The 26,479-nt window shown below is 53.9% G+C and overlaps 1 protein-coding gene across 13 annotated transcripts in view; it reads right to left on the bottom strand.

Annotated features, from left to right (window-relative positions):
* The window catches only part of LIMS2 (LIM zinc finger domain containing 2), a 58,378-nt gene that overhangs the window by 15,008 nt on the left and 16,891 nt on the right, over positions 1-26,479 (bottom strand). For 2 of the 13 annotated variants that reach the window (XM_044769226.2, XM_044769227.2), the window contains exon 1: positions 19,257-21,865. Coding sequence is in view for 11 of the 13 variants with exons in the window: in XM_044769227.2 (XP_044625162.1) it covers positions 19,257-19,267 (11 nt within the window). In the remaining 2 variants the exon portion in view is untranslated. Of the gene's footprint in view, positions 1-2,372; positions 2,533-7,367; positions 7,579-7,736; positions 8,409-8,533; positions 8,854-18,610; positions 18,719-18,974; positions 19,178-19,256; positions 21,866-24,081; positions 24,280-24,661; positions 24,871-26,479 lie in introns of those variants that run through there. The other 11 variants (XM_070507365.1, XM_070507363.1, XM_014837833.3 and 8 more) reach the window with 11 other exon arrangements.

The following is a 26,479-nucleotide window of genomic DNA, read 5'->3' as shown; positions in this document are numbered from 1 at the left end:
AAGAGCAGGTGCAAGACCTGGAGGCGGGAGGGAACTGGCCCCGCCGACCCAGCAGGAGCCCCAAGTGAGGGCCTCGCACAGCGAGGGCCAGGGCAGGGCGGGAGCTCAGGAAGGCCACCCCTCAAAGGGCTGCTGCTGTGTGCTGAACAGCTGGGCCCTGCTGGTCCTGGGAGCAAGGGGGCGGGAGCTCAGGCTGAGCAGGGCTGGGGTCTGGCTGGAACTGCATGTGTCACTTTGCTGTCTTTCCTGTGTCCTCTCTGTGTGAGAAGACCACTTCCCCCAGAGGCCACAAAGGACCCAGGAGGGGAGTCAGAATGAGGGACACAGGGAGGGGTGGGAAGGGAGCCCAAGGGAGAACCCTGAGGCCTGCAGCCAGCAGGAGCCAGTGTGGACCCCAGCCAGGCAACCGCGGTCCCCATCTGTCTGGGCAACGAGGGCCCTTGCACTGGCCCCAAGTGTGGCCAAAGCCTTTCTCTGCTTTCCTCTCCCTGGACAATTTCATTTGGTTTCCCCTGTTCTCTAAAATGAGTATCTTCTTAGGCTGCCACTGGATACAGCCCTGCGCGGTGACCTGTAGAGGCAGCAGGGGATAAACTCATTCAGCAGCGAGTACTTCCCAAGCACCTGCTGTGTGCCAGGCTTCATCCTAGGCACATGCACCCACTCACACGGCCCTGCCCACCCTTCTCACAGCCTCTGCAGTTGGCCGGCGTTTCCCAGGAGGCACCATGAGGAACAGCTGCTCCCACTCTGCCAGGCAGATCACACCCCACAGCCATCCGCCAGCCAATGCCATCAGCTCCAATCCTGCCCGCATCTGGCACTGGCCACCAGCTCCACTGCCACCACCGCCGGCGTGCCAGTCAGTGTTCCACCACCACCTCGGGGGGGGTTGGGGGCCTATCGGCAGCGTTTGTCAGTTTTTATGGTGTAAATATTCCCACCGTGGCCAATTTCAAGCTACCAGCGTGATGCAGGCATGGATCTGCTGAGAGCCGCACAGCAGCTGCTGTGCATGGCATTTTCACCGTGCAGGCGCGACAGACAGGAACAACCGCAAAGGCATTGGTGATAGCAAATGTAATAAAATGATTAGGGAATGGTGAGTTTTCAGTATTTGTTACCTTTGTTTTTTTGTTTTTTTTAAAGATTGGCACCTGAGCTAACAACTGTTGCCAATCTTCTTTTTATATTTTTTTTATGCTTTTTCTCCCCAAAGCCCCCTGGTACATAGTTGTATATCTTAGCTGCAGGTCCTTCTAGTTGTGGCATGTGGGATCCCACCTCAGCATGGCCTGACGAGTGGTGCCATGTCCGCGCCCAGGATCCAAACCAGCAAAACCCTGGGCCGCCACAGCAGACGGAATGCGCGAACTTAACCACTCGTCCCGGAGCCGGGGCCAGCCCCAATGTTACCTTTGTTTTTAATAACATTTTATCTCATTGTATATTTATAGAATTTGATTTTCAATAATGGCTGTGTTTAACAACCAGCTCGCAAGATTTTTGAAAATTTAACAATCTGCTCTTGTGAGCGTGTGCAGCGCAGCCTACACCCATCCACTTTCACCCAGATTATTGCAATAATCTAGCTCTGGCCCCACCTGTTCTCCAGCTCTGTCCCTGCCCCTTGCAGTCTCTCCTCAGCACAGCAAGCAGAGTGGTCCTTTCCAAACGTCAGGCAGATGGTGTGACCCCTACAAGGGCTCCCGCCTCTCCCGGAGTGGAACCCTAAGGCCCCACAAAGGCCCGCGGGGCCAAACAAAATCTGCCTCCCTGCCCTCATCTCCTGCTGCTCCTTCTCCTTTCCTCTGCTTACATCACACCGGCCGCCCACAGCTCCTCAAATACCCTGCACGCTCCAACCTCAGGACCTTTGCACTGGCTGTGTACTGAGTGTTCTTCCTGCAAAGGTGTGCATGGCTCCCTCACCTCCCTCAGGTCTGCTCAAACGTTACCGTCCCTGACCACCCACCCTTCCCCCCGACCAAGATTCCTTATAACCAGAGCACTTAGCACCATCTGATATACCTTATATTTACTGTGTTTACTGTCCTCCCCAAGTGCCACCAGGGCAGGGTGTTGGCCCAGAGGGGCTGGGAGACCAGTGACTCTCCTTCAGCACCCACGGCCACCAGGCAGCACTGTTCACATCTCACAGGTGAGGGGTGAGCTCACAAGGTATGGCAAGCAAGGTCTGGTGCTGGCAGGAGCACCACTCAGCTCAAGGTCTGGCACAGCCACGCCATCAGCCACTGGTCAGGACCCAGGTGGGGCCTGGCCCACAGGCTCCTAGAGGACAGGCTCTGAGCTGGGTCAGGGGCTCGGGCTCCGAGAAGGCAGCCGGCCAAGGGTCCCGGGAGCATCCTCACCTCGTAGAAGAGCCCCTCAGGGAACGGCCGGAAGCACTGGGCACACACGAAGCAGTGCTCATGGTACAGCTCTCCGTTGCTGTTGACGATGCGCTCAGCGGGAGCGAAGCGCGCCTGGCAGCGCTGGCACACTGCATTGGCCAAGGCGTTGGACATGTTGCTGCGGGAGAAGGAATGGGACGCTCAGGATGGGGCAGGGCCAAGGCGAGCAAGCGTGAGGGCTGCACACAAGCGGACACGCCCCTCCTTACAAAGTTAAAATGCTTTCCAGGGCAAGGAAAATCGCTCTCCTCACCCCGAGGGTGGCCGTGGCACTGTGGGGATGCAGCGACACACAGGCAGGGCCGAGCTGCCTGGCACCAGCTTGGGTCACCCTGCACAGCTGCCCACACATCCCTGCAGCGACTCTGTGCCATGGACACGATACGCGCCAGCACGTGCCAGCTGCAGCATGTGCTCCCGGAGGATGACCCTGCAAGGCCAATGCAACACCTCCATTTTACAGATGGACAAGCCGAGGCCCGGAGGGAGGGAGTGACCTTCCCAAGGGCCACAGTGGTTGGAGGCAAAGCCCAGATTAGAAACCAACCCTCCTCCCCACTCAAGCTCCCATCTTCCCACCAGGCGCTGCAGCCCCAGTGCACTTCCAAGGACGGTCAGACACAGGCCGGGCCACAAGCAGGCACACGCCGGTCAGACCAGTCGGGCTCCAGCTGGGTGTGCTCAGTCCCCGTGCAGCCGGGGCCGTCCCTCGCTCTCCAGGCCCAGGCTCCCAGCGGTTGAAGGGCCATAATCTCCACTGCAGCAATGGGCTGGGCTGGTGAGGTGAGGGACACACGTAACCCTCAGCACAGAGCCTGGCCCCTTTTTCAATGTGACTGACTTGGTCCTAGGCTGCTCAGTCTTCATTGTGCTAAGCCATCTCTGGGGGTGTCAGTGGCCACCTTGGGCCTCCTCTCGCCCCTTCTCAGGAACCAGAGAGTGCCTCGGGTATAGAACATCACAAAGGCACAGTGAGCAGCTCTGTATTCACGCTCTCATTTAACCGCCGGGGCAACCCTGCCTTCCAGATGAGACCTGAGGCTCAGAAAGGCGGCCCCAGCTCACACACAGACGACAGACTCCCGATCTGAACCCAGACTCGTCAGACGTCAACGGCTCTTTCTCCTGCACCATGAGTTAGTTTCAAACCACCTGCCCCGAAAAGCGTGTAACCCTACCACGGAGAAGTGAGAGCACAGATCTTTGCGATGGGAGCAAGGCAGGCAGCAAGTCTCCCCACCCACGGCAGCAACCGCCTTCCCCAGGTGAGCGGCAGGCTTCCTTCTGGGAGGGGCGGAATCCACACCGAGCAACAGGGGAAGGTCCTCACGCTGGGCCAGGCCCGTGCTGACCGCAGCCGGGCTCACAGGAGGAGCCACGTCCCCCTCAACAGCCCAACCATGGCCTGCCAGCACCCCGATGCCCAGGCCTTTCGCCACAAGGGTGGCAAACAGGTTTGTCTCAAGTGTCAACTCTGACAGCTTGGGGTGGCGGCCTGGAAAGCTGGGCAAAGAAGGATGGTCGGGCTCAGCGGGGAGGGGTGTGATGTGGTGGCAATGTCACGTGGACACAGGGAGTGGCACAACACTAGCTGTCCACTTTGAGAACACCGTTCCAGCCTGGTGCCGCAGCACGAGGAGAAGAGCTCTTGAGACTGAAGCTCACGCAGGGGTGCTCAGCTGTCAATCCCTGGGAACAAGGGTCCCGGGAGGATGAGCCCAGGAGGCGGGAGAGGCCGGGGGGCGCTGTAGACAGTGGGTCTCAGGCAGGGCTGCTGCAGGAGTCGGCAGGGCCCAGACAAAAAGCAGGCTCTGCGTGCAGCAGCCACGCCCGTGCTCCCGTGGGTCTCACAGGGCGGCTGGACAGGGCAGAGACCTCCCGCCAGGGAGGGCTGGGCGGGACTCCATCAGAACGGGCGTGGACACCTGCCCTGACACCACTGCGAACCTGCAGGCCTTGTCCTCCCAAAATAGACAGCCAAGGTGTCAGGAAGGAAGTTCCAGCGCCTGGCCGTGATCAAGACCTTGTGGGTCCTGGAGAAGCCAGAAATAAACAGGAAATCCCGTGACTCTGGGTCTGGAATTTCCTACTCAAAGGACCCAGAAAACGAAGCCAAAACAGGACTCGAGTCCAGGCTGAGGCTTTCGGATGGCTCCTCCCACCCAGACCCTGGGGCCTGACTGAGGGAGCGCCAGCGCGCCCCTCTGCCGTCCGCTCCCCCAGAGCCGGCCAGGGCCCAGGGCTGACGCTCAGGGACTGTGTCTGCACACTGTCACCACAACGGCCCGCCCCTGACAACAGGGCTGGCCCTCAACTGGTCTGTGTCTAGTGTCCTGGCTGGGTCCCTGGGCGTCTCAGGTCAAGGATTCTGTCCCCTACATACCTCACACAAGCCCAGGCACGTGCGGCTAGGGTGTGGGGGTGACCACCTCCCTCCCGCACCCACTGGCGGTCCCAGCCCAAGTCTCGGGCAGCAGCACCTCCAACGGCACTTCTGTGGCCACATCCTCACGCCACCCTGCTCAGGGACACAGACCCCACTCCAACCCACAGGCCCAGGACAGAGGATGGACAGACGTGCAAATGTGCCCAACAACTGCAGCACAGCACGACCAGGGAGAAGGCCTGCCGGTTCCACAGGAGGCGGTGGCCGGCACGCAGGGCTCTGGGCTCAGCCCACACATTTGGGTCCCGATGACCCCAGCCACCTGCTGTGGGACCTGGAAGCAGGTGCCAGCTCCTCTAGGCCTCACTTGCTCATCTGCAAAGAGGTCGCTGGAGTAACAGTGGCCGCCTCGCAGTGCTGAAGAGAAGCTCGCAGGGCACACTGCGCGTTGAGCGCAGGGCCAGGCAGGCTGAGTGCCGGAGAAAGAGAGCTGTTGTTTTCTGGCAACTCTGGGGGCCTTCCAGAGTGCCCCAGGCCCAGTCCAGGGGAGGGCCTGCAGCCTGCCGGCGCTCCCCGAAAGGGTGGAGACATGGACATTCCTCACCCTCCTTCACACATTCCGGTCAAGAGTGAGGAGCACAGAACCCGCCCAGTGATCCCCAGGGGACGCCGCCACCCTGCCCCAGCGGAACAGCACTCACACAACCCAGGCACACACAGCCGCCTAGAAGCCAAACCCGAGAGCTGGGGAGAGCACATCGTCCTGCACCCCTTCTCCAACTCTCCCCAGCACCCCAGAACACTCTCAATCTTGTCAGCCAACACAGCCAATTGTTGCAAGATGTCACTGAGCTTTACAGTGACTGTTAGCCTGGGGTGGGGTAGGGGAGCCCTTTCTGTGCCAGGTCCTTGTGAGGAGAGGTTGACAGTTCCAGATAAGGAAATTGAAGCACAGAGAGGGTCAGTGATCTGCTGAGGGTCACACAGGATTGGACCTATGCTGTCTCCTGTCCCTCAGCTCCTGGTAGCATCATACAGGCACCGCCATTCAAGACTGTTTTGTCAACAACCCCAGACCTTCCCCCACTCTAGCCTCCCACTCACTCGGGGGCCTGAGAGCAGGGAGGGGCTGGCCACAAGGGTCTGTCCACACCTGAGGATGAGTCAGTGTCACCAATGCCATGTCAGCCTGGGCACCAGGCAGTGAATGCATGTGCTCCAGGGCAGACGGCACCGGCTGCAGCCCTGGCTGCGGGGCCTGCAGCAGAAGACTCTGTGAACCTCGACCTCCTCATCTGTAAAACGGGCCGGCAACAGCCCCTCCAGGGATTGTGGGGAGGGTGAAGTGAGGTGACCCCTAAGAGCACAGCCCATAACCGCTCCACAACACAGCCAGGAGCACTCCTCCCCTCCTTCACACACCAGCTCGGGACGGAGCATCCACACTGCGCCAGGCACCGTTCCGGGGCGGGGAGAAGGGGTCCCACTGCAGCATGGCCTCCACAGCTTGAGTGGCAGCTGCCCCTGCATGGCCTGGGGTTCCCCAGGTCCTCCCTCATGAGGCCAGTCAGAGGCCAGCAGCAGGTGGTACCTGGCCGACACAGGAAAGAGGAACGGACAAAGCCAGTCCCACACCCAGCCTTGAGGACACTAGAGAATTGACGTGCTGCCTTGAGCTGCTACACACAAGGCTTTTCCACCATCAGAGACATGTTACAAGTCTGTGTGGAGCCTGAGGGACACCACAGAGCTTGTCCCGAAGCCCCAGCCCTCCCCCTTGCTCTGCATGTTACACACAACACACGGACAGCAGAGAGCTGGCCAGAAGTTCACAGCAGAATAAGCCGAGCTGTGTACAAACACATGTGCGTGCAGGCGCGGGACTTCCTGAGGCCGACCTCGGTGCCGTGCAGTGTGCCCTCCTGGCGTCCTGGCCATGGCCTTGTGCTGCAGCCTCTGTTCCCCACTCCCCACCCGACGCCCTCCCCTGGCAACATTCTTAGCCCCAGACACCTGCGAGGGCTCAGTCCCCACCACCCCTCCCGAAGGCTGCCCTAACCACAGGACACCGTGAGCACAGAGCAGGTTGTCCTCTTCCTGCAGAGCATTAGCCCTGGACCTCCTTTCCTCCCCATCCTCCCCTCTGCCCTGCTGCTCCGGCTCCTCCCTGGCTCACCACCCCTCCTCCCAAGCTCAGCGTCCTCTCCCACTGTCCCTCCCCGCTCCTCCTCTGGGGCCCCACCTGTCACTTCCACGCCAAGCCCACAACCCTCATTGCTCTCTCTCCCCAACTTTCTACTGGAGTTTCCATCCAGATGGCCCCAGGGGCACTGCAAACTCATGTCCAGGAGTGCCCCCCAGCCCCTGACCCCCACATCAGGGTCTCCATCACCATCCACGTGCCCCCTTACACCCTCCCCATGCAAGACTAACTCATCCTTGGAGAGTCCCCGGGGTCCACCCTGAACCCCACAGGCTCCTTCCAGCCCAAATGAAGCAGTCATCACTTGTCTACACCTGCAGTTCTGCAGAGGATAAAGCAGTCCAGGCTCTAGAGTCAGTCCCACCTGAGTCAAGTTACAGCGTGGCCATTTTTTGGATGGGTGATGTCCAGCGGGGTCCTGGACCACGCTGTCTGCTCATCTACAAAGTGCAATAAAATGATCCCAGTCTGAAAGCAGTAATGGGGGCTACATAGGACAACTTATCTGGAACACCCCATCCTCAGCACCCTGCCGAAGAACGTTGATCAAACCCAGCTGGATTAAGTGGTGCCCTCCCCCAACCCTTGCGGCCAACCCAGTAGCTGTGCGGACGCCCAGGGTGGCCAGGCCCTTCGCCGTCGGAAGGGTCAGGCAGGGTGTCCGAGGAAAGGCCTGCAGCTGCAGCTTCCGGCCATTGTCCCGCGCCACCCCGCCCTGCCCCAGGCCACCTACCCGGGGGCGGCAGGCGGCGGGCTCTGCCGGTGCTGGCGCCGCCGGTACAGCCCCGACGCGGCGAGCGCACCCAGCCGGGCGGCCATGGCGTCGTGGAGGGGCGGCCCGCTGGGGGACCCCGGCCGCGGAGGGCAGAGGCTGCCGAGCGACGGGCCGCCACCGGGGCCAGACTCCGCGACGGGGCGGCCGGCGTGCAGGGCGCGCCTCTCCCCCACCCGCTCTGCACAGGAGCTCACGTTACACACTGCGATCTCCAAAGGGCAGCAGAGTCAAGTCCAAATAGAAAGGATATTGTTCACACCGCGGGGGAAGCACAGTGAAAGCTGAGGCTGGCAGGGCTGGGTCCAGGCTGGGGAGGGGATCCGCTGGGAGGATCCCAAACAGCACTGAGGTGAGGTCCAGAGTGACAGGGCAGGATGCCTGGAGATCCCAGGCTGCCCGGAGCCTGAGAGGAAAGCCCCCGGACAAGCTGATGACGGCACAGCTGAGAAGGGCAGTACCGGACTGCCAGTTTAGGAATCCTGCAAACTATTAAAAGTTGATGAGAGAGACCCACACATGCCCACATTCTGCCTGTTCCCTTCCTGGAGAGCCTGCGGCCACAAATACCACCAAGGAGACCCAGACCAGGGCAGCCCTGGTTCCCTGGATCTGGCCAACAAATAGCCAAGCACCCAAAAGAGGTCTGGGCTGTCCAAACTCAGAGAACAGGTGGTCCCCCGCTGGTCAGGGAGAGCAGAAGCAGCAGGATCTGGTGGAAGACCGCCAGGAAGGCACCACTTCACAAGCATTTTTACCTACAAAGACTGGCAGGGTTACTGCGATCCATGTGCAAACACCCCAGGTCAGCATCTGAACTCTAGCCACTGCTAGCCGAGCGGGCACCATGGTCAGCAACGAAATAAGGATCCAGAGCACTCACAGAAATCTTTAACACTGATTGCATTTCCCTGAAAAGGCTTTCTAGTAAGTCAGAAAGCGTGAGCATCCTCCTCCTCTGCCTTTCAAAAGAAAGAGACGGTGGCCGTCCTCCCAGCCAGCAAGGCGCTGGTCCTCCTACACCAGGACGGAGGAAACCTGGGACGGGATCCACTGGCACTTGGATGCCGCCGGGCCCACACCGAGGAACATACCTCATCCAGCAAATCCAAACATGAGGAAGTACTTATTAACCACCTGGGGGTCAGCCACAGAACAGAGCCATATGAGGACAAGCATTGAGTGCAATATACTTTGTAAACATAGCTCAATTCCAAAGGTAGCAGGCACTGATCAATTCAACAAATATTTTCTTAGAGGGGGCCCCAGGCCTAAAGGGCATAGAGAGGCTGAGCCTGGAGGAGGCGACAAGTACCAGGATCACCTCCCACCCCCTGATAGGGATGGCTGAATGCTTACGTAGAAGCTTTGGTTACAGCGCTTCAAGTTACTGCCCTGGGGCCCAGGCCCCTTTTACCAGCCCCCACCCAGCCCTCCCATGTGGAAATCCTGAACTCTAGAGCCCAGAACTCTCACAGCTTCGTTTAAGGAGGGAACATCTATTTAGGGCTTCCACGATTGCAGACAGGCCCGGGAAAGAGGCCACAGCCACAAGCACTTGTACAGCATAATTGGTAAATGAAGTTCAAGCCCAAGTTTACCAGGCACTAACCAACCTAACAAATATTTACCGTAAAAGGGAGCACCGGGGGCTGGAAACTGAGAAAGGCTCCCAGTCTGGTTGAGCCCAAGTCCCCAGTCTTTGCACAGCCTTCCCCCAGCCCACCCGCCCAGTTCTGCAGCCTGTCTTGCAGGGGTGGGGTTGGGCCATGCTGGGCTCCTCAGCCAGCACTCTGGCTCCAGAGGACACAGTTGCAAAAACTCAGAAAGAAGGATGTCAGCAAAAATGGTAGAGAAAGAATCTCTGAACGTTTGTCTCTCCATAAAAGCAATGAAAAAATAGCCAAAATTGTCAGAGTTTTTCAGAACTCTGTAACTTAACCAAAGATTTGCAGTAACCCAGGGAGCATTTGGTCAAGCAAAACAGTTGAATCTCAGTAAGAACAGTGAGCTTTGTGGTGTTTTAACTTATGCTAGTCTCTAATCCCTGTTCCCTAACTCCATGGCTGCCTTGAAAAACAACCACCCAAATCCCCAGGAATAAGGGAGCAGACAGGGCTGGAGCTCTTCCAAAGCTTCATTCCCACGCAGGAGTTCTTGCTGGACCTGACCTGGGAAGACCCCATTTGAAAGGCTTGTCTTTATATGACCTCACTCACACATACCCAGGGCTAAAAGCCTCTCTTGGGGAGTGTTTTCAAGTGGGTTACATCATAGCTGCCTATGATATCATAGCTGCCATTACCACAGGCAGTGGATGACAGGTAGGGTGATAGACTAACCAAAAAGCGTAAAAGGAAAACTGAGGAATGAGCTGTCCTTAGGGGCTTTGAAAAAAATCGACACATTCCTGGGAATCTAGAAGGCCGTGCACATGCCCAGGGCTCATGCACACTCAGGAAAGGCCTGAGAAGGCCCCAAGCCCTCAGTCTGGCTGACCTTCAGGCTCTGAGCAGGTGGAGGGGAAGGCCATGGCAGAGCTGTCGGCTGCCTGGCTGAGAGCTGATGGTGTGCCCCCGCACACACGCAGTGCCCTCAGCAAAGGCTGACAGACTTACTGCTCTCAGGCATTCAAGGAAATCTCTGTTCAGTCATTAGCTGGCCATAAACTACCAAGCAGAGACTTCAGTGGTCACGAGTGACAGAGATACATACTTTACAGAATGACTGCAGAAAAGTCACTAAGACAGACAGCAAGCAGGAATCACAAACCCCGGGGACTGGGGAGCATCTGAGTTCCAGTGTTGCCACATTATAGTATTTGAAATGAATTCTTTCTCAGCAAAAATTTATTAGACATGAAAAGAAACAAAAAAGTATGACCCATACACAGAAAAAAAAGTACTCAACAGAAACTGCCCCTGAGGAAGCCCAAATGTTAGGCTTACTAGACAGGCTTTAAGTCAGCCATTTTAAATATGTTCAAAGAACTAAAGGAAACCATGTCTAAAAACCTGGAGGAAAGTATGAGAATGATGTCTCACTACGTGGAACATATCAATAAAAAGATAGAAATCATAAAATGGGACCAAATAGAAATTCTAGAGTTGAAAAGAAATACTAAAGAGAGTGCATCAGGATGAAATGAAAGGACACTAGACAATAATTTGAATCTCCGTGAAGAAATAAAGAGCAGTGAAGTATATTTACCTTTGTATAGTAAAAGTAACTATATAGACAAATATAAAAACATAAATGTATTTTTTTGTTTCTAAATCATTTTTTCCCAACTGATTTAAAGACAACTGCATAACAAAATAGTTTAACACAAAATAAGGCAATAGTGTAGGAAATGAGAAACAAAATGACATAAAATATATTTTAAAAGAGAGTAAATGGGAGATGTAAACCCTATCTTATCAGTAATTACATTAAATGTAAATGGATTAAAGTCTGCAATTAAAAGTCAGAGATTAACAAATGGATTTTTTTAGAACATGATCTAATTATATGCTTTCTACAAGAGATTCATCTTACATTCAAAAACACAAATAGTTTGAAAATAAAAGGATGAAAAAGATATACCATACAAACATCAACCAGATGAGAACTGGAATGGCTATACTAATATCAGACAAAATAGAATTTAAGACAAAAATTGTTACAAGAGCAAAAAAGGACATTTTATGATGACAAAAGAGTCAATCCATCAAAAAGAAATAACAAGCATAAACATATACGCACCTAACAACAGAGCCCCAAATACCTGAAGCAAAAATTGACAGAATTGAGAGAAAAATAAACAGTTAAACAATAATAGTAGGAAACTTCAATACTCCACTTTCAATAATGCATAGGCCATTATACAAAAGCTAAGCAAGGATACAGAAGGCATGAACAACACCATAAACCAACTAGACATGAAAAACATCTATAGAACACTCTACCCAACAATAGCAGAATATACATCCTTCTCAAGTGCACATGGAACATTCTCCAGGATAGACCATATGTTAGGGCATAAAACAAACCTCAATAAATTTAAAAGGACTGAGATCATAGAAAGCATTTTCTCAAGCCACAATGGAATAAAATTACAAATCAATAATAGAGGGAAATTTAGGAAATTCACAAATATGTGGAAATTAAACAACACACTGCTAAAGAACCAATGAGTCAAAGAAGAAAACAAGGGAATTTAGAAAGCACTTTGAGATGAATGAAGTGAAAACACACACACCAAATACGGGATGCAGCTTAGGCAGTGCCCAGAGGGAAGTTTATGGCTGTAAATGCCGACATTAAAAAAGAAGAAAGACCTCAAATCAATGACTTGAACTTCCACTTTAAGAAACTAGGAACGGGGGCCAGCCCAGTGGCATAGCAGTTAAGTTCCGGCACTCTGCTTCAGCGGCCCGGGGTTTGCGGGTTTGGATCCCAGGCGCAGACCTACACACTGCTTATAAAGCCATGCTGTGGCAGGCATCCAACATACAAAATAGAGGAAGATGGGCACAGATGTTAGCTCAGTGACAATCTTCCTCAGCAAAAAAAAGGAGGATTGGTGGTGGATGTTAGCTCAGGGCTAGTCTTCCTCAAAAAAAAAAAAAAAAAAGAAACTAGGAACAGATGAGTAAACTAAACTTAATGCAAGTATAAGGGAGGAAATAATAAAGATTAAAACAGAAATGAATGAAAGGAAGATTAGAAAAAAATAGAGAAAATGAAGAAAAGCAAAAGTTGGTTCTTTGATAAGATCAACAAAACTAACAAACCTTTAGCGAGAAAAATAGAGAACACTCAAATGACTAAAACCAGGAATGAAAAAAAGGGACTAAAGTTAGAGAAATTTAAAGGATTGTAAGGGAATACTATAAACAATTGTATGCCAGCAAACTAAATAACCTAGTTGAAATGGACAAATACCTAGAAAGACAAACTACCAAAACTGACTCAACAAAAATAAGAAATCCAAATAGACCTCAAACAAGTAAAGAGACTGGCTTATTAAACAAAACACTTCTCACAGTGAAGAGCCCAAGACCAGAAGGTTTTGTTGGTGAATTCTACCAAATATTTAAGTGGAATTAACACCAACCCTTCACAAAATCTTCCCAAAATGTCAACCAGAAAGGAACACTTCCCAACTTATTCAATGAGGCCAGTATTACCCTGGTACCAAAACCAGACAAAGATATCACAAGAAAAATACAGATCAATATCCCTTATGAATATAGGTGCAAATATCCTCAACAAAACTGAACGTAGCAGCCTATAAAAAGTATTATATGTCATGACCAAATGGGATTTATCCCAGGAATATAAGGTTGGTCTAACATCCAAAAATCAATGTAATATACACCATATCCATAGTATAAAGGGAAAACACCACAAAAAATGCAGAGAACGCACTTGACAAGATCCAACACCCTTTGATGATTAAAAAAAAACACTAAGCAAACTAGGAATAGAAGGAAACTTCTTCAACCTGATAAAAACCCAGAGCTAATATTACTTAATGGTAAAGACTGGAAGCTTTCCTGTAAGGTCAGGAGCAAAACAAGGACTCCCAGTCTTGCCATTTCTTTTCAACATTGCACTGGAGGTTCCAGTGAGGAGAGTTAGGAAAGAAAAGGAGATAAAAGGTATCCATGTCGCAAAGGAAGAAGTAAAACTCTCTCTATTTGCATATCACGTACTCTTATAGAGAAAACCCTAAAGAACCACTACCCCCAAGAAACCTGTTACAGCTAGGAAATGAGGTCAGCAAGGTTGCAGGATGAAAGATCAATACAAAAAAGTCACCAGCAATAAGCAATCTGGAAGTGAAATTAATAAAACAATTCCATTTACACTAGCATCAAGAGGAATAAAACACTTAGGAACAAACGTAACCAAAGAAATGTGAGACTTATACAAGTTGAAAACTATAAAACATTGTTGAAAGAAATTAAAGATCTAAATAAATGGAACGACATCCCATGTTCATGGATTGAAACACTTAGTATTGTCAAGATGGCCATGCCTTTCCCCATCCCAAACTGACCTGCAGATTCAACACGATCCTTATCAAAATTCCAACTGTCTTCTTCACAGAAATAGGAAAGCTGATCCCACAATTCATATGGAAATGCAAGAGACCCAGAATAACCAAAACAACTATAAAAAGAACAAAGTCAGAGGACCCACATTTCCCAATTTCAAAACTTACTACAGTTACAGTATTCAAAACAGTATGATTGACACATACATCAATGGAATAGGATTGAGAGTCCAGAAATAATCCCATACATCCATGGCCAAGTGATTTGTGACAAGACTGCTAAGACAATTCAATGGGGAAAGGATACTTTTGTCAACAAATGATGCTAGAATTACTGGATAGCCAGAGGCAAAAGAATGGTTTTAAACCCCTACTGTGGGCCAAATATAAAATCGGACTCACAACGGATTGAAAACTAAAACGTAAGAGTCAAAACTATAAAACTCATAGAAGAAAACATAGGTGTAAATCTTCATTCCTTGGATTAGGTAAGTTTCCTAGATACGACACCAAAAACTCAAGCAATCAAAGAACAAATAGATAAATTGGACTTCATCAAAATTTAAAACTTTTGTACATGAAAGGACACTATCAAGAAAGTTAAAAGACAATCCACAGAATAGGAGAAAATATTTGCAAATCATATATCTGATAAGTGTCTTGTACCCAGAATATATAAAGAATTCAACACCCAACAATAAAAAGACAACTCAGTTTAAAAATGGGCTCGCATTTGAATAGATATTTCTCCAAAGAAGATATACAGATGGCCAATAAGCACATGAAAAGATGTTCAATGTCATTAGGGAAATGAAAATCAAAACCACAATGTGATACCATTTCACACCCACTAAAATAGACAATAATATGCATTAGTGAGGATGTGGAGAAATTGGAACCCTCGTACATTCCTGGTGGGAACATAAAAGGGTGCAGTTACTTGGAAAACAGCTTGGCAATTTCTCAAAAAGTTTAACACAGAGTTACCGTGTGACCCAACAATTTCACTCTCAAATATGCTCAAGAGAGTAGAAAACATATATAAGAATGTTCACAGCAGCGTTATTCATGAAAGTGAAAACAATTCAAATGTCCACCATGAATGAACACATAGGCAGAAGGTGGTACATCCATAAATGGAATATTATTTGGCAAAAAAAGGAATGAAGTACTGATTGATGCTACAACATGGATGAACCTTAAACATGTAATGCTAAATGAAAGGAGTCAGGCACAAAAGGCCACATACATATGGTTCTATTTATGGAAATGTCCAGAAGAGGCAAATCCATAGAGACAGAAAGCAGATTAGTGGTTGCCAGGGGCCGAGGGGAGTGGGGAACGGGGACGGACTGCAAACGGGTACGGAGTTCCTTGTGGGGGTGATGAAAATGTTCTGGAATTAGTGTTGATGGCTGCACAACCTAGTGAATGTACTCAAAACCAGTGAATTGTGCTCTCAAAGTTAGTGAATTTTATGGGATGTGAACTATATCTCAAATTTTTAAAAAACAAACACATAGTGAAGAAGGTAACCACAAGCTTACTAGAGGCACAGATAAAGGCCAGGGCAGCCGCCAGCAAGCTGTGAGGCGGGGCCGCCTCCCTGTGGCTGCGCAGGGAGCACCGTCCCCGGGGCAGCTGGCGACACCACCGCAGCTTCTCCCCCAGAGCCAGCTTCCCCGGCAAGACTGGACCTCGCTGAGAAGCCGAAGACAACTCCGCCAGGCCCTTCTGTCTGTCTCAGATGAGTGACATCTCCAACCTTCCCATCCACAGGAAATTCGATTTTGAATGATCTTATTTTCTTACTTTAAAACTCAGGCATCAGTGTGGACGCAACTTGGTTTTATACACACGCATTCAGCAACCTCATCTTAGTAAGATACAGTGACCTCGTGTAAATATCTTATGAAGATGTTCATCTTACTAGGTCATCTCAAGTAAATAGTCATCAGAAATTCAAAAGATCAAAATAAACAAACAGGACTGTCAAGGCCCCTCCCTCTGCCCCTCCCCCCAGCCTGGAAATGAAGACTGAGTGTGGAATCACACAGCACAGATGGGAGCAGAGGGCAGAACACCACCTGAGAGGCAGAACAGCGCTGTGCGCTGAAAGCCCTCCCCACAGTGGCAGGCCTGGCCCGTGCTGGACCCCCTCACAAGGGCTGATGGTTAAGTTTTCAGGAGTTTTGCAGACCGGTTAGTGCCATGTTGGTGGCTTGAAGTGAGCCCAGGTGGGCGTATTGACTGCGTGGAGCTGGGCAGGGCCTCCAGCCCCTACTGTACTCTGAACTCCACTCCATCAGACCGGGAGTCAACACTGGAAGCGGCGGGAAAAGGAGGAGTTGAGGGGCCGTGGGCAGTGCCCAGCCTGACCCAGGCTGGGGCTCAGGGCTCAACTGTGCATCACTTGTCACCCACTTCGCACTTGGCTTAAACCCTTGACTCTATGACAGCCCCACGCGCCATCCTGAGGGCTCTAGCTCCACCCTCACTACACCTCAGCAGGCTGCTCTGCTGAGGGGGCCGCTGGACAAACCCCTGAGGAAGGGGGAGCACAGCTGAGAGCACCGTGGCCTAGGGGTGCTAGCAGCCGCACTCCACACTGTGCCAAGTGTGGGTCCAGCTTGTGCTCTGGCACACGGGGGCCTCAGGGGATGACAGTCACGTGCTGGGTGAGACTCCGCTCTGGAGCAGGCCAGCCACTGAGCTCACACTGCTGTGAGCGTCGCGGCCCAGGCTCCATTTGGAGGAGTGCTGCTCACTGTCAGGCCGGGGCCCTGGGCAGAGCGTGACCTGCCTGGGCCTTAACATCCTCCCTGTAGAACAACGGTGATGCCAAAGGTCCCTTCAGCTAGAGCAAAAATTCAGGTGTTTTTAGGGTCCAGAGTCACTGGGCTGCCGGCTGGGGCTGAGCTGCTCTTCCCACAGCACCCCCCTCCCTAAGCAACCGTATGCAGGCAGGCGGGGCCTCATCTACCCTCCAGCCCCAGCTCAGCCCTCTCCTGGGCTTCCGACCCTCACATCTGACTGCCTCCCAGGGTTTCCCCTTGGACTGGCCACAGCTCTCCAAACGCTCCGTGGCCCAAACTAGCTCTGCGTCCACTCCCACATCTGCCACCACAAACTGGGCATCCTCCTGGGTTCCACCCTCTTGGTCAAGTCCTGCCGGTTCCACCTCCCGCATCGCCCGAGTCTGTCTCCTCTTCGCCAGGCCCGTGGCTGCCGAGGAGGAGCGTCCCTTGTTGCTGGCCTCCTGACTGTCTCCTTCCCCACCTCCTCCCCGGCAGCCCATTCTCTACACAGCACTCAGATGTGCCTGTCGCTCCAGGCCACTGCAGGGCTCCCCACGGCCCTCCCTCTGGTCTTGCCTGCTCCGGGCCTGTGGAGAGCCAGGACTTTACGCCATTGCAGGGAGAGCCACGGAAGGTGCGTGGGGTGTGTGACGAGGGGCTGTTTCAAAGATTACCCACGTGGGAGGGCCAGGGCCCAGGTGTGAGAGGTGCCCTGGCGTCCCGTGGGGCAGTGGACGTGAGAGGGCATGGAAACACGAAACAGTGAGAATGAAACTCCACGGCTTCTGGGGCAGGAACATCCCCCCCACCCCAAAGGTTGTGTCGATGTCCAGTCCTCAGCCGGCCTGGCCCCAATGCCCGCACGTGGAGGGGAGGCCAGCCAGCCCCGGCACCGACCCTGCATGTGGTCGGCAAGCTGCAAAGGCCGGTGTAAACCTCTGCTCACAGCTGCTGAAACAAACAAGCAGGAACAGACACCACGAGAGATGCTGCAAGCCACCAAATGCTCCTAAGGCATCTCTGAGGAATGGAATCTGGGGTGCTTTCTTCCTTTTTGTGTTCCTGGGTTTTTCCTAACTGTCTAAGATGAGCAGCATTACTTTTACAAGGAAAAACCCGACTCAGTGTTTTCCAGGGCTCACTCTGGTCCCTGTGCCATTTGATGACCAGCATTTCTCAGGCTCAGGGTGCCCGCTGGACCCCTGCAGCAGCCAGGGCGGGCTGGCCCCTGCTCCCACCGCCCGCCTGCCTTCCCAGCCTATCTTGCTGGGCTGTCGGACGGCTGACCCAATGGCCTCCATCTCCACGGAAGGTCCAAAGACCCAGGGGCGAGAGGACCCCTGCTGAGCGAACAGAGGTGCCTCCAGGACTCTGATGGCCTCACTCCCTGCAGGGAGTCAGGGCAGAAGCTGCTGGCAAAGCAGAAGCTGGTGGCCTGTGGCTCTGCCTGATGATAATCTTTGCTGCCTGAATAACCACCTCCACCACATCCCACCCCACTCAACATGGGTCTGTCCCCATTTCACTCTCTCCCTTCTTTTCCTTGAAAGCTCTGAGGGTGGGGACCCATGGGCGGGGGGAGCTGGTTTTGTCACAGACCCAGGCCAGGTGGAGGACTGAGTGGGAAGCAAACTGCGTTTGAAGCACAGGACTCTCTAGGTGACAGGGTATCTGCTATTTTGGGTTCCTGGGGCTGCCCTAAGACTCAGGCCACAGCCTCGACAGCAATCAGAGGCAGTACGCCCTTGAGGGCTGGGTGACCACCCCACACATCCCCCAGGTGTGGGCCATCACCCTGCCCTCTGTGGCTGCTCCCCATTCCTGGGCACTGCCTCTCCAAGTCCCTTTTCCCAGCAAAGCCACAGGGTCTCCCAGGCCCACACGCCCAAGTCAAGGGGTGAGGAAAGACAGCATCCTCCTGCTGGAGCTTGGCTGGAAGGGCCCTGGCTGGGCCTCAGAGACCAGTCCCTCCTACCCAGCCGTGAGTCACGTACTTGGACCCAGCTATGTTCCAGAAAGGACAGCAGAGGCCAACACTGGCCAGACACTGGTGGACATGTGACCGGCCTCATGAGTCACGCAGCCTCTATGGTCTCAGTTACCTCATCTGTGAAATGGCAACAAGGAGCCTGAGAGCCAAGACCAGAGCAGGCCTGGGGAGCACCCTGCCAACACCCCACCCCTGTGCAGCCTATGCCTGCGGGCAGGCCTGCCCAGACACCACACAGGCCCTTTACTGCTTCTAACGTTGTTCCCATTCCCGGCCTACAGAAACAGAAGCCTCCAGAGGTGAGGCCTCACCAGGATCACACAGCTGGGGGCAGAGAAGCCAGTAGAAGCCGATAGTCGGGATCTTACCGCTTTGCCCTTTAGTTGGCATGTGACCTTGAGCAAGTCCCCTGGCCCTCTGAGCCCCGATTTGCCGTTTAGTTAGGGATAGTCATCCCCATCTTGCGGGGGTGGGCGGTGCGGGGGCAGGGGTACCCCGTCCGGACAGCGCCGCCACCCCGGGAGCCAGCGCGGCCGCGGGCCCGGGGCGCCGGACGCGGGCGCGGGCGTGGGTGCGGGGAGGGGGCGGTCCCGGCCCCGGCCCCGCGCACACAGGCGCCCTCCGCCCGGGGCGAGGGTGGGGGCTGTTACCTTCCCGTCATGGTGGCCGTGCGCTGAACCGGGGTCGGGTCGCCTCCGGACTCCCTGCCGCAGCGGCGCCCGCCAGCAGATCGGGGGCGCGGAGCAGGGAGACGCCCAAAAAAGGCCAAGAACGGCTCCGCCCGCCGCCCAGCCCAGTCCGCGAGGGGGCGGTCAAGGTGGAGGGCAGGGGGGTTCCCAGCCGCGAGTGGGGGGGTAGGGAGCAGGGGTGGGGTCCGCGTGGGGGGATGAGCCCCGCCACCAGCGCGCCCCAGCTCTGGGGACACCCGAGCTTGGCCTGCGGGTCACGTCCTCCCCGCTCGGCTTCGCTCGCCACCTCCCCGGATTCCGGGCATACTTTTCCTTTTAAAGGGAGTGAAGCTATAATAAACGCGGACGAGCCCCCCAGCCCCGCCGGGACGCCCCGCCCGCTCTCCGCTGTCCGGCGCCCTGGCGCGCGAGCACTTGCGGGGACGAGAGGATGGGCGGATGGAGGGGCGACGCTGAGACCGCCTGCCCGCCGGCCTCCAAGCCCTGAGTTCCTCAGCAGATGTTTCTGGACTCCCTCCCAGAGCACTGAGGACCCCTACTTCACGCGTCCTGCCCCCAGGAAGGCCAAGGTCAAGCGGTGTCCCTTTAAGTCGCGAACCTGACTCTGCAAACTTAGATGCCAGGCCATTGCTGTCCGGGGAAATAGCCATTTCATCCAAGTGTGTGAGCAAGCCCCACCCGAGCAAAAGCTACTTTCTAATGCAAACGCAGACGCGAAGCTGGGGAGGACACCGCTCCTCCTTTCTCCGCGGAGGCTGTCCACGAGCTAGCGAGGAGCCCCTGAGAGTGCCCGTGGTACAGCACCATCCAGGGACGCTATCCTGAGAAATTATTCACCAATCAACAAAACGAAAAAGCCTCACTCTGCCTAAAAGCAGGCTTGCCTAGCTGGGCGGCGGAAGGTAGCTCCTGATTGGAAGCAGCAGGAATGTCATACTGTGGGCCAGGGCTGAGCAGCCCACATGTTAACCCGACGAACAGCATATTACTTCCAGTCTTGGCAACAGATAAAGACCATCTAAAAATGACGGGGCAAAGTAGGAACCCAGAAATAAAATAAACTAACAGTGGAATTCAGAAACATGAGTTGATAGTAACACACAGGGTTACGTCTACAGAAATAAGCTTGGAAAAGGCACCTGTTCCTAAGCAGCTCTTATCTGGAAACCAGCGCGCTGCAGTTGTTGGTTCTTTTTGCAATTGTGTTTTGGCTGATTCTGTCTAGCTTTAATGTACGGTTGACCAAGCACAAGGTATGGATGATTTCTTGGTTCATCCACCTGCTTAAGGAGAAATGCTTTCCACAGTTGCCAAAGGCCAGAACAGGCATGCTGGGGGCTGTGCACCAGAAATCGACTGCCCCGCTGGATGATTAATTGAATATTGGGATCCTGTGGGAACAAAAGATGAAAAGGAGAAGGCAGAAACCAAATGGCCCTGCTCGCTCCCTCCAGGGGACCCCATCCACCCAGCCTGCCTCCTCCCCAGCCACAACAAACTTGCAAGAGCTGGGTGGCAGCTGGGGGCATCGCTCTGCCTGTTGGCGATGAGACGGCTCCACAGAGCTGCAGGCCAGCTTCCTACGGTGCAGCCAGAGGTCAGATTTGCAGGAAAGAGCTGGCGGCTGCCGGGAGCTCCCTCGCCACCCATTCATTCAAGAGTATTTATGCTCTCCGGGCACTGGAGGGACAGCAGGACGGACCTCAGCGAGTTTAGCTGGGGTGGAGGATGGACAGTGAACACACAGGCACATAAACGTGACTTTAGACAGGGACCCATGCTGCAGAGAGGACACTAGGGCGCTTAGAGGGTAGGGGAGCAACGGCTCCCAAGGAGTGATGTTTGAGCTGAACCCCAAATGAGGAAAGAGCTGGCAGAAGGGACAGCAGGGCAGGGGCCCTGAGGTGGAAATGAGCTCCCGGAGCTCAAGGGTCAGGAAGAAGGCAGTGTGTCTGGAGAAAAGGGAGGGGGCCTGGGAAATACCGGAGAGAGCTGGGGCCAGAGCACCAGGGCCATGGCAGAGGCCGGAGTCCCCCCTTAGAAAAGTGGGGGCGTCTCAGCGAGGAAAGACAGCACGCTCTGACACCAGCATGGATGGTCTCCAGAACCTGACTCAGTGAAAGCAGCCTGACCCCAAGAGCACCTGCTCCATTTTCAGCAAGCTCTAGACCAGGAAACTAGCCTAGGCCGGAAGGTCAGAATGATGGCTGCCTCTGGGTGGGGGTGGGGCAGGGACTGGCTGGGAAGGGGTGTGGGGGAACTTTTGGGAGCGATGGTAAGGTTCTGTATCTTACCATGGATTTGGGTACACAGGTGTATGCATTCTTCAAAACTCATGAAATATACAGTTAAGATTTGTGCATTTCATAGTATATAAATTTTACCTCAAAAGAAAAAAAGAGGGGCCGGCCATGTCGCCTAGTGGTTAAGTTTGGCACACTCCACTCAGGCGGCCCGGGTTCAGTTCCCAGGCTCAGAGCTACACCACTCGTCAGCAGCCATGCTATGGCAGCGTCTCACATACAAAATAAAGGAAGTTTGGCACAGATGTTAGCTCAGGCAAATCTTCCTCAGCAAAGAAAGAAGACAGAAAAAAAGAGCTGTAAACAAATATTGAACTCTAGTTGATGTGTATGCCGAAGTATTTAGGTAGAAAGGTACTGATGTCTGTAATTTACTTTGAAATGCATTTTAAAAATCAAGATGGATGATGGGTGCGTAAAGGGACAGATAGATGAGCAGAGAGGTGGCAAAATGAGTGTAGTACGGTATTAATGGGACAATCTAGGTGGTGGGTATCTGAATATTTGTGGCAAACTTCTTCCGGCTTGACTGGGGTATTTGTGGTGGGCGTAGGTGTGACTGTGGCCAGAGTGCAGATGGCCGGGTTTCCTTGCTCTCCTGCATGTCAGCCTGCAGTGCGACAGCAGGGGCAGACGAGGGGAGTGGCTGCGGCTGAGCCTTCCGCACCTCCCAAGGGAGATGGCTGGTGGGGAGTGCGCACTGTGAAGCTGGAGCTCAGAAGAGAAGTCCAGCCTCTGGCATAGACGTGGGAGGTTTGGTGCCAACGGAATTTCAACCATGGGGCTCCTGAAGTCACCAAGGGTGTCTGTGTAGAGCCAGGAGCCCTCCAAGGGTGAGAGGTTGGGGAGAGCAGCGAAGGAGGGCAGCCAAGGGGCGAGGAGGAGAGAGGTAAGGTGTCAAAGAAGCCCAAAGGGCATGACTGCTCCCCGTGTTGAGCTCCTACAAGTGCAGGACAAGGAGGGACCTGAGTTGGTGTCAAGAGCAGGCCCATGAGAGTGAGGGACCCTAGTCCAGCTGGAGGGGTGAGGCAGGGCCCTGCCAAGAGGCAGGGCCTCTCAAGAGGCCCCTCACTCTGGTCCCTGTAGACAGTGCTCCCTGGAGGGGAGAACGAGGCGACAGAGATTGTAACTGCTTTGAGAAGTCTTGCTCTAAGGGAAGGGGAGAAGCAGCAGAGCTGGGGGTAGGGAGGAGGGAAGGGTGCAGTGATGAGGCTGGGGTTTGACAGGGAGGGAGATGCTGATGACACTCAGAGAGAGAGTTGAATCACCCACTTAATGTGATTCAGGGCAGGACAGATGGGGCTCTGAGATGTCAGAGGCCAAGGCTGGGCCACAAAGTGGGCTGTGAACCAGGTTTCCACAGGGTGACATGGAAGATGTCCTAGAAAAGAATGGAGGTGCGGGGTCTTCCTAGGCGCAGACCCCACTCCCCTCTGGGGCTCAGGGCAGCTGTGAGCACCCCTTCGCAGGGGGTTTCCGTAGTTGCCCCACACCACCCTTTCACTTCCCTGCTCCAGCTGACAGCCTGCTCGAGCCAGCCCAGTGCACCGGGGTCCTGTGGGTGGGAGTGGGGGCTCATGGGCACCAAGGGAGGGGCTGCGCTTCCCTGGACCAGCAGGGCCTCATCAGTAGCCGAGGGACAGAGAGGGCTTGGGGCTCAAATTGCCTCCGTGGCCTCCTCTGATATCTAGAACCAAAGCCCTGCCCCCTTGTAAGCACAGGGGACAGAGAAGGCTCTGCATGTTCTCCCACCGTGGTGCAGGACCTGCAGGACCAGTGTCACACCTGTTTCATGAGGGCCCGTGTGAGGTGAGGGCACCCGGACGGCCTCTCTGCCCAAAGGCTCTCTCCCCCCACGTCTGGATCAGGAACCTCCCTCTCAGGGCCTCGGGGGTGTCAGGCACCGAGCCATCGGCCAGTGGTGACACATGACTCAAATTAGCCAGCCCCCTCAGGTCTAAAGCTTCTTCCGGAAGTGGCCTGTGAGAATCCCCAGGGAGGGCCAGGGAAGCCCCCGGACGGCCTGGAGAAGCTGGACCTTTCTAGCTGAAGCCTCTCCTGGGCCCGGGCTCTCCAGGCCGAGAAAGGAATGGTGGGCAGCACACCCACCTCTGTCCACCCACAGTTATCAGAACATTTGCTGTTTTGACAAATAAATGTTTCTCTTTTAAAACGTGAGCATGCCCTCAGAACAGCTCTTACGCATACCATCTGACCAGCACAAAATGAGCTTACTTCTTCCTGGACTACACAGAGCTCAGTGAAAGAAGCTGGCGGAATCATGATGCACTAATTCTTTTAACATTTGTAGAACGAACAAGAGACCTGGAGAATTTTCGTCGGTGGAGAACACAGAACCCTTCCTGAGAATCTGGCTTACTCAGGGTAGAGCCGGGCCAAGGAGCCCCGCGGCTCCAGTTCTCGTCCTTCCCAAAGACCGCCCGGCCGCGGGTGTTGAGGAGGAAAATGCCCTTCCCTCTTACCTTGGCCCTGGGACGGGCGTGACTCCACTCACGGTTCGGAACAGAGAACAGCACTGAACAGGCATACAGGAACACCATGTTTTTGCACCTCAAAGTCTCACAGCCTCGGTCATCCAACAAGAAACTACTTGTGCATAGTGACCAAGACTGTGTCACCTGCAGGATCCCCAGCCTCTCTCCCTGCTTCTAAGCACCTTTCTTCCACGTGCTGAGCGTCATTCATTTCACTTCCTCTTTCCCATTAGGACAACCAACCCACCAACGTTCCCATCAGAGCATCTCCAACGGCTGTCCAGAGTGAAGATCAGCTGCCCTCCCCAGCTCCCATCCCCAACTGTGCAGGCTTGGCCTCACCAGCAGAAGGCCCAGCATCCAGCCACAGTGAGCTGGCTTCAGGCCACTTCCTAAGGGTGTGTGAGGCTAAACCAGGAGGGCAGGCCACCCTGGGGCTATTCCATGACCCCAACATTAGCGTGACCACCTAAAAAAGCACATAAAGGGATGGCAGGGAGAACCGGGCCCGGGCCCCACAAGCATCTCCAGAGCCAAAGGCACCACTCGGGCACCACACGGTGTCTACCTCAGGGGCTGAGTCTCCACTCCGCCTCCTTCTGCCGCTTCCTTCCCCGAGCACTGCCAGCAACTTCTCTGGGGGAAATAGCAGCTGCCTGGCCTGCTTGGCACGGCCACTTGGAGAAGGACCGGGCAGCAGCTGGGAGTGTCCAGCCGCTATGGGACACCCAGGCACTCCAGTTCAATTCTCTCTGGGTAGGAGGCTTGCTGGGAGCTGCAGGGCGGGGCACCTTGGGGTGGGGGTGTGTGTGGAAGATGGAGGAAGCCGAGGAAGGAAAGGCCGGCCTCCCTGGGGAGGTGCCCACTGGGCGGGCCACTGAAAACCCATTTCCCTGCAGGCCCGGGGCCTGGACTGCAGCACAAAAGGAGGGAGCAACAGCTGCCCTCCGAACTCAGAGGAGCCAGCAGAGGGCCGGCCGCCATGGGGCCTCTATCTGGCAGCCGCTAAACTGAGCATTTACTCAACTCCTGAGCCCTGAGCCCCAGCAAGGCTGATGTTTCCAGCCTGTACACATGCCAAGACCAAGCCTCACGAGGGCATGGAGAAAAGAAACCCACACCTGCTCCAATAGCCCCAAACGGCTACTAAGACACGTTCTTGCCAGTGATTGTGTTCCTTGAAAGGAGAAAATCTCAGGATTATTTCTATTACTTTAAATTATTGTATAATCTTCACTATAAAAATTTCACTGTATTGGCAAATGCCCAGAAATAGAAAGAAGAGAAATTTCCTTGAGTTTCACAGCACAGATGGATGCTGACTGCACTTTGGCTGCAGTCTTATCTGTGCAGTTATGTGCACTCAATCTGGTCTTGTGTGTCTGCCACTTCCTGTGCTGTTCTTCACCGCACATGTCCATGCCGGATGGTGCTGCCCAGGGCTCCCCAGCGAACAGCAGCGGGCAGGACGCAGTGCCGTGCATCGCCCCGCTGCAGGGCCTCCCCGGCCCTGTGCTCCCTGGAGGGAGGCAGCAGCATCTGTACGCACCGTGGACACGGCTTGTGTATCCAGCTCTTAGGAGGATCACTGATTTTTGTTCCTCGATCAAATTTTACACCCCCAAGGGTGGAACTGTTTACTTTTATGCGGCACGGCACCCAAGAAAGGGCCGGCTAGATACACAGCAGGCACTCAGCTATCTGTTGGAGCCAGAGCTGCTATACCATCCTGCCATATTGTTTAAAGTGGCCTGCCTTCACGTTATAAACATGCTACACCCCAGAATGTAAACTCTCCAAGAGCAGACTCCAGCCTTGTTCACGGCCCACCTCCTGGACCAGACAGGGCTCCATTCAGAGCTGCTGCTCAGTAAACATTTTTAAATGGACATTCTTGGTAAGTTTTAGACTCGGATGATGAGCTGCCTAAATGTAGAGTACATATCACACTCCCGGTGCCCAAAGCATCGCAAATACCACTCTGCTCAACAAATCTTTTCCTGAACTGAATTTGTACAAGTAAAACAAGTTTATTTATATCTAAGGAACCTAGAATTGGAAGAAATCTTGATGGAAAGTATTCTTTTAAAAATAGAATCTGTTTGAAAAGGCAATTGATGCTCAAACTCATCTTACATATTCCTCACTTTTACAGCTATCCACTAGTCTGAGATCTGCCCCAGGAGAGGCAGGTGTCGGGACCCCCAGTGCACAGTAACTTGGACCAGCACTGATGCTGTTCCATTAAATGGACACGTGCAGGTGCCACCCAGAAAAGATGCAGTTCCAGCCGCACGTCTGTCAGTTAGGATCCAGTCCATTAGTGTGAGGTCCACGTGTGAGGGCACAGGAGAGATCAACCCCACATCTTTTCCCTGGGGACATC

Source organism: Equus asinus, chromosome 4 (genome assembly GCF_041296235.1).
Source record: "Equus asinus isolate D_3611 breed Donkey chromosome 4, EquAss-T2T_v2, whole genome shotgun sequence".
Lineage (NCBI taxonomy): Eukaryota > Metazoa > Chordata > Mammalia > Perissodactyla > Equidae > Equus > Equus asinus.
This window is presented reverse-complemented; position numbering and strand designations above follow the sequence as displayed.